Source organism: Phalangium opilio, unplaced genomic scaffold, assembly GCF_054372755.1.
Source record: "Phalangium opilio isolate 3A_F unplaced genomic scaffold, DU_Popi_V2 ptg001170l_1, whole genome shotgun sequence".
NCBI lineage: Eukaryota > Metazoa > Arthropoda > Arachnida > Opiliones > Phalangiidae > Phalangium > Phalangium opilio.
Window position 1 is genome coordinate 12,886,906 of NW_028324255.1, and position 14,211 is coordinate 12,901,116.

A 14,211-nucleotide genomic window follows, 5' to 3' on the forward strand; every position below is an offset into this window, starting at 1 on the left:
TATTGGCTTCAAACACCACCATTTTGTGGTCTTTGTCCATTCCACATAGACACCAGTCTGCACTTACTGGCTTCTATCACCATCATTTTCCGGTCTTTGTTTTTGTCCATCCCACATGGACACCAGTTTGTACACCTGGCATCTAACACCACCATCTTCTGGTCTTTGTTTTTGTCCATCCCACATGGACACCAGTCTGTACACCTGGCTTCTAACACCACCATTTTCTGGTCTTTGTTTTTGTCCATCCCACATGGACACCAGTCTGTACACCTGGCTTCTACACCACCATCTTCTGGTCTTTGTTTTTGTCCATCCCACATGGAGACCAGTCTGTACACCTGGCTTCTAACACCACCATCTTCTGGTCTTTGTTTTTGTCCATCCCACATGGACACCAGTCTGTACACCTGGCTTCTACTCCTTAAGGTTAAGACATACGCGGCGATCGGCCAGGGTTACGAGAAACGTCCGGCCTCCCAATGGTGGGGCTTCCACCAAAGGTTCACGCAATTGCGCTGTTCTTATCCATAGCTGCGATTCGACACCCTTATATACTACCTATTTGATGAAGGCGAAGCAACCGGCGTATGCTTCATTTCAAACGCCAATATTAGTCAAGTCTCTCAAGAATGTTTAATTGTTCTTTTTCAAAACGATGTAACGTTCAATAAGGCGAATAACTAACGAAGAAAATATTAAATATTAATTATATTTATTTTAATATTTAAGATAATCTTGTTTCTCAATTCAAAATTAATACGGAAAGAGTTAAAAGCAGTCTATGTTTTTGTCTGTATGTGTCCGTCCGTTGTTACAGTAGTGCGCTGCGTTAGAAGTTCGTTTTGTTTTGATGTGTAAAGAAACCATAATATTCCCTTTATCCTTAATATAAAGTGAATATGTGGAAATATTTTTCGTAATTATGATGCATTTTGTACTTTTGTAGCTTTAAAGCTCTATTTCATTTTGATATTCCAAAGATTTTTTTTAATATTATTATTTAAAATGGATGTTTATATATTACTTAAGCTATACTACATCTGTTTATAGGATAATCCTTTCTAAAATCACAGTGAATACAAGCACAATGCTGCTATGTTGGTCAAATGACCTCTTATTTGTCAATAGGCCTAGTGAACCAAAAAGTAAACGTTTGGGTTTGGTTTTCGTTTCTGTATGCAGAGACATTAACGGTTCAGAGTGAGCCGAAAGTTAAATACACTTTTAAATAATTAGGCTTAAATTTTATTATCATGGTGGAAATCTGGGCCGCGTTCAGCAGAGCCCAGCGTTGCTGAACGCGGCCCAGGGATTTTGTTTTTGAATTTTGACGTTACGGTGCTTAGCGCTGAGCTAGCGCGGTCTTCAAAGAAAATAGTCGGCTTTTTGGATAACGTGACGTAAAACGCGTAGTTCTCAGCTTGGCGAAAAAACCTATGGAGGAATTAATACAAATAGCTCTATGGGACTATAGCTATTTAATTGGCGTGAAACCAGTTGATCACGCGAGAATTTTAAGAGATATGTTAGTTTCTAATTTTAGTTATAAAAGTTGTTATCTATCTCTATAAATATGTGATCCTACAATTTTTGTTAAGCCTTGGTACCTTGCACGCTTTATTAGGCTAGCGTCATTTATAAAACGCCGATGACCCGTTTTTCCCCCATCGGATGATTTTAATGTGTACAAGTATATCATTATTGGATGTAAAATGTCGTCTGATTTACAGTAAATTTGCTATGCTTTGTATACTGCTTTAATATTTCATAAATTTTAACTTAAGAAACATTTCCATATCTGGGTAAATAAGTTTGTAAGTAGTCGTCTTGACTCGGAGAGGTAATATTTTGGTTTTCCCAACTTGTTTACAACTCTAATAATAGAATTTATATGTTGTCTTTCATAATTTCTCTATTAGGTGATGAAATGATCTTCAAACAGCTGCGATATCAAATTATGAATGGTTTTAGCATTTTTCAAATATTATAATTTTTATTAAGCGCTATTATTGCTATTTTAGAGGAAACCTTTTCGTATACTTCTATGTAAATATTGTAATAATATTGTAAAATATAATGTTTACCAAAAGTTCTACCGCTAAAAATTTTAAAAATCAATTTCTATTTATGTAAAAAGGCGCATTTCAGTCTGTTTTTCCTTCCAAGGGTTTTTATCCTACTGGGTAACATAGGAGCATGGATAAAACAATCCGCGTGAGGAAATTTGTTTTCACGCTAAAGGATAGGCAACTCCCCTATTTCTGACGACAGCTTATTCTGTATAATCTGATTCAGCTTGGGTTGTCAGCACGCGCAAAGCTGGGTCTCAATGTAAGGTAGCTTTGTGCGTGATGACAAGAGACGAAGAAAATAATGATTCTCTGGGGTTAAAATATCCGCGAGTTTTAGCTCAAATGTATGGGCGGGAATTCTAGTAGGCTTCGAAAAAAAGTTGAAGTGCCTCGACTGTCGAGTGTCGACTTCATAGAAGAGCCAGTGACTTTTAAAATTTCAAGTAATACTAATTTAGACTATTAGGGAAGGATGTTAGAGTTAGTATTATAAATATTTATTACGTTTCTAAATCTTTTGGGAATCTCAAGAAATAATTTTCGCTATTGATAATGTTTGAAGGACCCACCAATTGATTTCATACGACTATGCACGTATTTGAAACTAAAGCCTACAGGTCCGTGCATTTGAGATAAAAATCTCGCGGATATTTATAATCCTTTTTTTTTCTTCGTCTCTTGTCAGCACGCACAAAGCTACATAACATAGAGACCTAGCTTTGCGCGTGCTAACAACCGAAGCTGAAAATAGAGTATATACAGAATAAGCTGCTGTCGGAGATAGAGGAGTTGCCCATCCTATAGCGTGAAAACAAATTTCCTCGCGCGCATTCTTTATCCAAAACAGAAGGTTAAAATTTGGCAAAGAGTTTCCTGAGACCCCGTGAATGGTATGAGTAATTCTAAAACTCCCACAAGTGTTCATTCAGTGGTTGAACTTATTTTTCCCTTGAAATGAATGAAAGTCAACGAATGAATTAGAAATAGTCCAACGCCTGATCTATTGCACTACCGGATTGCTGAAGCGTTTCGGATTATATTGATATTGTATTTTTTCTATGATGGGGATAATTATCGGGGGATTTTTCACTTTTGTCGGATAGGGTTAACAATCGAGGATTTTGTCTGGGGATGGGGATTTTGTACAATTTCAGTAATGGGAGATTATGTCTGGGGTTCTTTGTCTTGGAAGGGTTTAGTCCGTATACCCATGTGAATCGATAAAACCTAAAAGCTATTTTTCAGTTCTAATATGTAAATCGAGATATTGAACAAGTTTTGAACACACTACCAGCTGTTTATACGTCAATCAATCGTATATCGCGGTTTTTGCATAAGTAAATAAACTGTCGTAAGTATACCAATACAGAAATTAGTACTGAAAGACCAATAAATCAAACCCATGTTCTACAATGCCCTATATACCATTTGTTACTCAAATTTCAAAGACACCACTAATCTAAGACATCGAGTTTTTTTTATACATTGGGAATTTCAATTTAAATCTTAAGGACGTATAGGAAAGGTCAGACACTTTTAGGCTTAACATCTATAAAACCATTCGTTATAATTTGAAAATATTCAAGATGTATTTTTTTCAAGTATTCATGATGCATTTTTTCTCTATATATTCTTGTATAATTTTTTTTCAAATATGCAAGATGGATTTTTCGAAATATTTATGATAGATTTTTTCTTAGTTATCATGATTGATTTTTCTAAATTTTCATGATTAAATTCTTGAAAATATTCATGATGAGATTCTTAAAAATGTTCATGATCAAATTTTCAAAAACATTCATGATTAAATTTTTGCAAACATTCATGATAAAATTCCTGAATATTTTCATTAATGAATAAACGTAAATCGTAACATCATCTCCAACGTAGGCAGGCACTTGTTTACCGTGATTATACACTTTGGCGTGGCTGATGAATTAAGTGATTGCCATGCTGAAAGCTTAAAAAACAAGGCAGCCTACCTACTCGGAAATAAAATACAAAAGGTATTTTTTTCTCGTTTCATGAAGCCCAGCCCCTATTATTAATATTATTATTATTAATATGATGTTGATGACTGTGTAAATTCCAGTGAACTACTTATATAGTTTTTTATATACACATTAAAAATCCATTTCATTCATTATTTGAAGACTACTTTTTTAAATACAACGTTCTTTAATTAACCTTAGATTTAACAAAAAATATATGGCATTCCAAAATTTAAAGAGATAGTTGTCTAATTTCAAAAGTGGTGGAAAAATTAAACTTCCAGACAAAAGGAGAAGTATTCGAATATCAATATTTTCATGTCATAAGGACAAGTGAGTCTTTTTAATTTAAATAATATAATAATTCGGACCATTATCTTCGGAGATTACCATCCATTTCACAATGAGAATTAATATTCGCATCCTTCTTCAAGAATTTGTCGTTGTTACATTCCTCTCTAATTCATGTCATCGTGAATCTTCATTCCCGATTCTCCGCTACATTTCCATGGTAGACACGTCACCTATTCTGCAAAATGGAGTTCTGCCACGATATTTATTCTCCAAGCACTCAAACCATTTCCTAACCAAATCCAACCAAACATTTTTATACCGAAAAGACACCCAAACATTATTTACCGAAAGACACAAAAACATTAATCACCGAAAACCCACCCACCCGGAAGCTTCACAAAATATTTTTTCTTAAAGAGCTTAAAACATTTACTTCAGAAAGAATTCAACCCAAAACGGAAACTTCGCGCATTATGGAATATTTGCAAAACTTTTAATGTCGAAATTCCTTCCACTTTAGCAATCACAACTTGCTTATTATTCAAAATTCACAGACTTAACACTACCCTGCACACAAATCCAAAATTTCTACTTTCCAAAGCGCCTTCCAAAAACTTTTTTCTAAGTTGGAACCCTATTGTCCTTTTAAAATCGAGACCCTATTGTCCTTTTAAAATCGAGACACTATTGGCAATTAACTAATAAATCGCCACATTACTGAACGTAATTCTTAAAACCTCATTTCTATAATTTCAGAGTATACTGTTATTGGAAAAGGTTCAGATGGGGTTCGGTTTTTAACCATGGAGGGTTCAATCGACACAAATGGTGCTATAAAAAACCTAAAATGGTAAAATCTAAAACAATGGTTCACTGGTGTACCTTAAAGGGTTCATCCGCATGAAAGGCTCCTATATAACCCTTTTAAGGTTCAAATTATCACGATGCAAGGTTCAGAGATAAACCTTACGAAATTCATTTGAATAAAAGGTTCAATTCTAAATCTTGAAAGGTTGAATGACAAACCTCACATGGGTCATATGAAAAAAGATTCAATGCTAAACCATGGAAGGTTCAAGTATAAACCATGGAAGGTTCAGGTATAAACCTTGCATGGTTCATTTAAATATAAGGTTCAATTCTAAACCATCGAAGGTGTAGTAAGAAACCATACAAAGTTAATCTAAATAAAAGGTTCAATGCTAAACCATGGATGGTTCAATGCTAAACCATGGAAGGTTCAGGTATAAACCTAGCAAGGTTCATTTAAATATAAGGTACAAATCTAAACCATCGAAGGTGGAGTATGAAACCATGCAAACTTAATTTAAATAAAAGGTTCAATGCTAAATCATGGAAGGTTCAGTGAAAAACCTCACAAGGTTCAATTCCATAACACTAAATGTTAATTTTTATTAAGGTTCAAATTAAAAAAAATTGAAGGTGCTTTATCACAATTTTAAACGTTTAATGATAAACCATTACGGGCGCCTCAGGTTGCGGCTCGTAATATTTTTGTGACGGAGATTTATATACTCCTTTTAGCACGTTTGAAGGGGAATAATAATACATATCACATATTTAACGTAACGAGTTTTGAATTTGAGGGGCTTACAAATTTGAAATATATTTTTAAAATGTATGCTCTTATAACCACTAAATAATGTGTACATTTGAGGTCGCATTATGTCACCGTTTTTAAGTGCATATAGCGGTGTTTTTTAATAGTAAGTAAATGTACGATACTACTGTTCTTTAAATTTTACTAAGCGGTATATTTAGCGCTGTCAAGCTGGAAGTAGCCTATTTCTAAGTATTTTGTTTCAGAACCTTTTAGCTCAAAATGCACAAGAAATTCAATGGACGAAACCATTTTGGGTTGAAAAGGTAGGTTTTTGGTTTTGAGGAGTCGGAAACTTGCTTGTTTATAAGATTTTGTAACATTATTAGCACGAATCATTTTCTATAGAGTATTTCGGCTCACTGCCTTTATTAGAGCTTGTGGGAAGTTAACATGGAGTAATACTACTCTATTGACAGTTTTGGTTTTCTAGTTTGGTCACAAGACTACAGTTTTTGATGCATTTCCATTCTCTCGGTTTATTCTCTCTTGCACCCTGCTACTTTGATTGAAAGGCGTGATAAGAATGTCGTTCGCGAAACTAGCATTTGCAGAAAGGATGGTACAGTCGACGCAATTAAAAACTTTCTCTCCCGCGACGTGTTGTTTTAACAATAAGCCGCAAATTATTGATCTGATACAATTGATAAAAAACCTATCTTATATTATTGTTTGAATATATTTTTTACAAAGTGTTTTTTTAAAGTCGCCACTTCCCATTTCCAAATGCTAAATAAGGGGTTTTGAATCATTAGGGATGATTTTAAAGAGAAAGTGAACAGTTGAACATAGCTCGTCCAAATAACCGAATGACATTCCAGTAAAGGGGCAGTGATGTTAACTGTAATGTTCTGAATACACGTCCACCACGGAATCAATGCATTGAGCCATATTCATATACCCTTTAATATTACACAAATGTATAAGTCAACAATTGTAGAATGATACTTCAAATCTGCCTTTGGTGAAGATGTGGCCACCGGTGCGACATTCTGTTCCACTATGGTTCGCAAAGGCCAGAGGGTGAAAAGAGATTTCCATCTAGATTAGTAGCGATTCTTCAATTCTTGATGTCAGTTTCAACATAAGTCTGCATGAACGTTTGGTTGATCACCGCGCATTTCGGAGAGAACCATCTAGAAATTCAATGCCCAAGCAATTCCCTCAATATGTCGCCCATTGAAAACCGCTTGTCGGAAATAAATGTTTACACATTCAAAGCAGAAAGGGTCACAAAATAGTGCCTACATTTGAGAAAGTGGTTGTGTTCATTGTATTCAACTAATTGGGGTTCGCAATAAACAAGATGACGAACCTTTCAACACTCTAAGAAATGAAAGTGTTAAAAACGTGTTAAAACGGTGTAAACACCGTAAAAACACCCGAAAGAGAGTTTTATTACCTTGATTTTTAGGGGCCAATTAAAAGTGTAAATTCGGTGTAAAATAACACTATTAAAACACCGTTCGAAATTAAAAATTATAATACTGCGGGTTTCTTAAATAAGGCCTTTCATTTTCATTAATGTATTAATATTAAAGTCAATACAAACAGTAAAAAAATTATTGAAAAACGTAATTGCTAAACCTTTTTTTAAAGATGATATTCATAAAAGAAAACAGTTTTATCCTTTAAATAATACTAACAAAGAAATTGGTAATCTGGCGGTGTTGTACCTTCATAAAACTATGCTCTTACAGGTGTTAAGCGACACTCTTAATAGTGTTAGGCGATACTCTTAAAAAACGAGACTAGGTTAGGTATTGGCCTCACAGTAGGGCCAGCTATTGAATCCAAAGTGGGGCACTTGCTTTTGTGACATGTTTTATCATTATTTTGAGAAAAATTAGAGTACTAAATGGATTTTTTTTTGTAAAATCTGTAGTGCAAATTAGATTAAACGCGTTTCTGGTGCTCGAAAAACTCTTATTAAAAAAAGATTATTAAATTTAACAAGAACGTCTATATCTACTGCTTGAATATTATAGCCTCCAAAACTAATTTAATACCCTACGCATTTGTACAAATCAAAAACTTTCTGCCTTTTTCAGAAGTTTATAAACCCGTTAAAATGACTTTATATGGAACAACCCTCGCTTAAAGAGGTATAGTTCTGCATGTGAGAACTTTCCTCCCTATAGGGGATGAAGTTCTCTCAAGATGGAACCCTGCTATGAATATAGCACCAATTGCTAATAATACTGCGGATAATCAAAATTTTATCAAACAGTAAAACCACACTCGATATTTGAGTTATGCCTCATGAAAAAGTTTAGGAAAAATACTAGAATTTCTACTACTATCCCACCAAAAAATCTCCCATTCTTAAAGGTGTTACGTGACACTCTTAAAGGTACTCGTTCGAACCTTACAAAGGTTCTCGTTCGAACCTTACAAAGGTAGTCGTTCGAACCTTACAAAGGTAGTCGTTCGAACCTTACAAAGGTAGTCGTTTGAACCTTACAAAGGTAGTCGTTCGAACCTTACAAAGGTAGTCGTTCGAACCTTACAAAGGTAGTCGTTCGAACCTTACAAAGGGACTCGTTCGAATCTTACAAAGGTTCTCGTTTGAACCTTTCAATGGTATTAATATGAACCATTTTTAAAGGTTCAATATTGAACCATTTTTAAAGGTTCAATATTGAACCATTTTTAAAAGTTCAATATTGAACCATTTTTAGAGGTTCAATATTGAACCATTTTAAAGGTTCAATATTGAACCATTTTTAAAGGTTCAACATTGAACCATTTTTAGAGGTTCAATATTGAACCATTTTTAGAGGTTCAATATTGAACCATTTTTAAAGATTCAATATTGAACCATTTTTAAAGGGTTCGTATTCAAACCATAAATGGTTGGCCCTGGGTTGCATGACTTTGAACCTCAAATGGTTCAATCATGTCCCTTTTTTATTAACAGTGTATAAAACTATGATATGGCTTGAACATCCTGTTTTTCTGATCGTAATGTTTTGCTACTGAGCTAAGTTGATATAGATGAAATAAATATTCGTTGGGCCTATTTGCCAATGTTTTTAACGTCACGTTTTTTGTCATAACTTTTGATTGTCTGAACCGATTGACAATATGAAAACAGTTTTGGATTCTACTTGACAAGACGCGCGCAACGATAGCATTGCTGATCCATTTGAAGCATTATTTCGTGACGTCATTATCGGGGGGCTTTACTATTTGCGCTATGGCTTACGCCCTATTAGTGCCACCGTGTCATTTTTAATTCTAAAATAATTTTGAGAAGGGTACCTATCTAGAAAGTCCTAATTTGTTACTCTAGCTCAAATAGGAACAAAATGGCAGCCAAATGAAAATGTCCAGAAACTTTTGTCCGGGACTGTACATACAAATATATATTTAATTCACGGTAAATAAGCAAGTTATAGTAAATTGTTGAGATGTTATTGTATTTTTAATGTAAGCTTTGTTTGAGATTACAAATTTACAGCAGCGGAATCAAGTAATTTTAAGGCAGAATTAATTTTGTTTTGCACACCTTTTGCGATTGAACAATTTCATTCACGTTTGAATACCCATACAACAAAGCCAAAAACATTTTCGTTTGAACGTCCATAACGTTCTTGTGTGAACGTCCATATTGCTCTCGTTTGAACGTTCATATCACACTCGTTTGAACGCCCATAATGCACTCGTTTGAACGCCCATAATGCACTCGTTTGAACGTCAAAAACAATCTCGTTTCCAAGTCAAAAGTTCTTATTTGAACGTCAAAAGCAATCTCGTTTGAAAGCCAAAAAGTTCTTATTTGAACACCTAAAACGATCTTGTTTTAAAACTAATCCTATTAGAACGCCAAAACGACCATATCTGAACGCTTCATTAGCGCAAGGTGGTTATTCAAAATTAAAATTGAATGGGATAAAGATCATTTTTGAAGGGTAATATATAAGCTGTTCAAAAATGAATGCTAGAGTTAAGTTTTGATCGATATGGCGGTAGTTTGTTCAAAAATGAATGCTCATGGTTGGTTTCGAACGCCTAAAACACCCCTTGTGCAAAATTGAATGTCTCTGGTTAAATGTGAAAGGGCCAATAGAGGCTTGTTCAAAATTGAACGGTCACTGTCATTTTTGAATGCCAAAAGCACGCTTAATTTTTACAGTGTATAGTTAAGGAAATATAGAGGTGAAAGTTCTATCACATCCTTAATTAGTCTAAATATATACAGATTTGGGGAAAACAACCCCGCTTTAGGTGACATTATTATTATGTCGCTATTGGGAATTTGTTTAATTGATTTATGGTACGACAAAACAATTTAATGAGCATGGCTTAATTTCAACGTTTAGAAACTTGGTCCAAGCAAATCTCGGTAATAACAACGGCTACTGATGCTGACATCAGAATGAAAAACAAGTAGAAAGGAGAACTGACGCTACTGAGGTCCAAGTCCGAAGAGCTTTTCAGTGGTCTTTTCCACGTGACGTATTCCATAGGGTGATAGTAGACGAACTCTAAGATAGTTGAAAACTTGCGTTTCGAACATTGGTCCCATACTGCAGTCCTTGTCACTTTACGACAAAATTCATACTGACCCCAGTTGTCCGAACTCGTGTACTATTGGACTCCTACTCATCCAAGATGTATTGTAAACGATGTGTAAGTAGTCGAAGACAATTTCGTGTTTCGAAAAGTAAAGTCCTCCTTGGTCCGCGAAGAGCTGTTTAGTCTCAGCTTCAGCGGTCAAGACTTCTCCCAAGAGTCAAGTCAAGTATTTGTCTGATATGAGCAGAGCTTCTTTCCCAGAAATGATCGGAACGTATCCGTCAATCATTATATAATCCACAACACTTTTAAAATTGTGTTCCATATCGAGTGCGTCTAGCCATTCCTGAACAACTGGGTCCTTGGCAGCCTAAATACGAACCAATGATGTCAAGTGAATAGGGGACTTAATATTAACGTGAATACTGATATTCACCAAAACTTGAAGATATTCGAATGTTCCAGTGCCTTCGATCATAACAGGTGGAATTCCTGATTTGATCAAGTCCGAGAGGCTGTCGATGCAATCGTAACTCTCAGTCGTGAACTCGGTTCGCAAGTAACAACCCAAGAAAAACAGAATGAAAGTTACTCCTATAAGCCACGACGAGGCTAGCAGACGACAAGTAATATGGGGCAGAATGATGGAAATCGCCATAGAAAAAAATAATTCCAACTATAACAAAACGTAGAGTGAAAACCTTTCTGAGAGACAGTCTCCTCTCAAAGGTGTTATGCCCCAACCACGATCAGAATTATTTTTACTCCAAAGCCAGTGCCACCAAAAGATAAAAAACTTCCTTTCGTTCAGCACACAACAGCGACGCGTTATTCCAGACATTTTCCAGTGTTTCTCGGACTAATTTGTTAACAATTTTTGTATTTGTCCATTACTAGCGAACGAATGACGAGTAAAACCGCAAGAAGGACCACTGTTAGCGCCATTAAAGTCACCACCTAATTAAATCAACAACGAATTTATGATTGGGTACTGGATTGTAACTGAGTGAAATTTACTGGCGAATCCATATTTAAGAAGGACAACGAAGTTGCCACGCCCCTTTTCGGTATATAATAATAGTTCTGGACGCTCCAAAGGGCCAAGACGGACTGAAATATTCCAGTCGGCCGCTGAAAATTGAGAGCGGCATGGGTATCATGACACAATGAACCTTCTAGATCGGGGTGAAATTTATCTCATAACACTACTTTGTATTTTACCTCTTTATTAGCTGAAAATTCACTTACGTTTGCTACATTAGGTTCATTAAAAATTTTAAGAGTTTCTAAAAAGTCCAAATTATGACTTTCGAATATTATCCTAGATGTCAGTAATAATATTAAGCTGCTGAAATGTGTATTTATAAATTAAATTTCATTCCTGACATATATCAAGGCAAATCATTTCTACTAGGCTCACTTCGAAAACATTTATTAATGAATTTATTGGCTAAACAATTTGGGAAAACCAAAATATTACCTCTCCGAGTCAAGATGGGGTACAACCTACAAACTTTATTATGTAGATTTGGATCGCTCTTTATTGATAAACAATTGTAGAAGTTAAAATTAATGAATTATTCAAAGCATAGAGAATTTACAGCAGACGAAATTTTCATCCAATAAGGGCATGTCTTTTGCCCAAGGCTATCATCCAATGGAAAAAAACAGAGTATAAAGTTTGGCGAGATAGTCCCTTATGTATTGGTAAAGGCTCAATTTTCTACTCCTCTGTTCAAAGCTAGATTCACAGCTGGGTTGGCGTGTAAACACTATCCTCTCGTTTCAACTCAACAATATTCTTAGTTTGTCACCATGACTCTTAATGTTACATTATAACATAGCTGATTTGTGACTAGCCGCACTGAAGGTGCACGCGCACAAATATTTATGGAAACTCCGAAGCTATAACCCGATAATTGTCAGAACTTTAACTAATCCAGTAACCACCATGAAACTAACTTATATTATAACAACTTAACCTGTTTATTTAAATGTGTATTTCACTTTGAGTGACTTGACTAATAAGTACGATTGAAACGAAGCATACGCCTGTTGTTTCGTCGTACTCAAATAGGTAGTATATAAAGGTTTCGAATTGCAGCTATGGATAAGAACAGCGCAATTGCGTTAACCTTAGGTGGAAGCCCCGCCATTGGGAGGCTAGACGTTTCTCGTAACTCTAGATGATCGCCGCGAGGGAGAAATTTTAAAGTACAATCCAACTTCATAAAGACTTCACAATAATAATTAACATCGAATTTCCAAATTCCTCAGCTTTTGCTTTTTAAATCGAAATTGTTTGAGGGCAATAATTGAAACTACTTCAAAACACAACAAAGATTACTTCATGTCATAGGATCGTTTTACGTAATCTGCCGTGCTTCTGTACGCCGACACCATGTTCGCCAACCCCCACGTTTCCTGGTAAGAATTTGAAGTATATTTACCAACTTGCTTCAATAAAAAGATTTCGATCTGCGAACTCCCGAGCTTACCGTAATTGTCGCATAGTTTATGGGAGTTTCATTGGCGTACCTGTAATAATTGGGACATTTTTTTTTAAAAAAAATTAATAATTTTCATATTTATAAATTCAAATCTTACCTGTATTTAAAACGATCATTGAAAAGAAATTCAAATTTATTTTCTACCATTTCTCAATTTTCAATTGATAAATAAATTATCCTTGGTGATATCGAATCCGTTATGCCAAATCTAGAACACGCTTACTTCTACATTCGAAAGTTTATGAAGAATATAGCGCGACTATAACTTATATCAGTAGATAATAGAAGATGGATAATACTTACTGTATACTATTAATAGGTATGCAACATGATTCTTCCCGAGCTCACCCTTCTCTGTTTACTTCCTTGTTCAACAAGCCTCAGATTTCCATGCTCGCACCCTGGGGTGAAGTCAATGAATGTTTGGTACTAAATCCTCAGCAATCAACCCACAAAACTTGATTGTCTCGACGTTGGGCAAAAATTCACAAGCGCATGCGCCTTGGCAAATAGTTAGGCGCTTATAGAGTAATGATGAGGGAAGTTATTACATACAACATTATTATTACATGTGTCGCACGAAACGTATCAACAGGGAAAACTACAAATAACAGCGTGCTTTTTGGTTTATGTTAATGAAACGGATCTATGAATTACAAACTCGTGAATATATTTAACGACTTTCAAACTCGGTCGAATTTTTTGTTCGTTTGGTTCTAGATCCTACTTTGAAAAGAGTAGGCTGAATGTGTAACAAACACAAAATCGATCTTAAATGTGGAAAGTTCAACGTAGGAGTAGACCGTAATTTAGTTTTCCAGAAATACGAAACTTTTAATGACATTTGTTTCTAAATCGTAGCTCGTGCAGTGTAAGGCTATTTCCTTGTATTATGCCCGTCAACAGTAAATATACAAGGAGTAAGGAACTCTGCCAACAATCTCTAAGGTTTTTCATGCACGTTGAGTCGTAGAAGCACAGACAGCTCACAGCTGCATGAAAATTAGACTTTAAATATACCCTTTTTTAAAGTTGGGTGTGAAATTCTAAGGGAGCGGTAGCTCCCTTAGATAAGGCCTGATGACGGCTTTAATGTATAAGAAAGGTTTTTGGATTGGTTTTAACTTTTTTCGTATTAAGTTTATTGTTTCGAAATTTTTCCACTGAACTAAAATCCGGGACCTTAATATGTGGTAAAA

General features: G+C 35.2%; 2 protein-coding genes across 2 annotated transcripts in view; both read right to left on the minus strand.

Moving 5' to 3' along the window:
• The window catches only part of LOC149587344 (uncharacterized), a 280,925-nt gene that overhangs the window by 184,766 nt on the left and 81,948 nt on the right, over window positions 1-14,211 (minus strand). The gene's annotated exons all lie outside the window — the stretch shown is intronic.
• On the minus strand, window positions 9,723-11,450 carry LOC149587351 (uncharacterized). The gene is made up of 4 exons (XM_089863423.1): window positions 11,268-11,450; window positions 10,939-11,114; window positions 10,553-10,872; window positions 9,723-10,513 (listed from the first exon to the last, which is right to left on the minus strand). The coding sequence occupies exons 1-3, from the start codon at window positions 11,341-11,343 to the stop codon at window positions 10,720-10,722; spliced, it is 405 nt and encodes a 134-aa protein (XP_089719549.1). The 5' UTR covers window positions 11,344-11,450; the 3' UTR covers window positions 9,723-10,513; window positions 10,553-10,719.

Coding starts and splice junctions, on each gene's coding strand:
- LOC149587351 (XM_089863423.1), bottom strand. CDS start 11,343: ATGTCTGGAATAACGCGTCGCTGTTGTGTGCTGAACGAAAGGAAGTTT. Junction 11,115..11,267: donor TTGGTGGCACTGGCTTTGGA/GTAAAAATAATT, acceptor GTCGTCTGCTAG/CCTCGTCGTGGCTTATAGGA. Junction 10,873..10,938: donor TCGAATATCTTCAAGTTTTG/GTGAATATCAGT, acceptor GTTCGTATTTAG/GCTGCCAAGGACCCAGTTGT.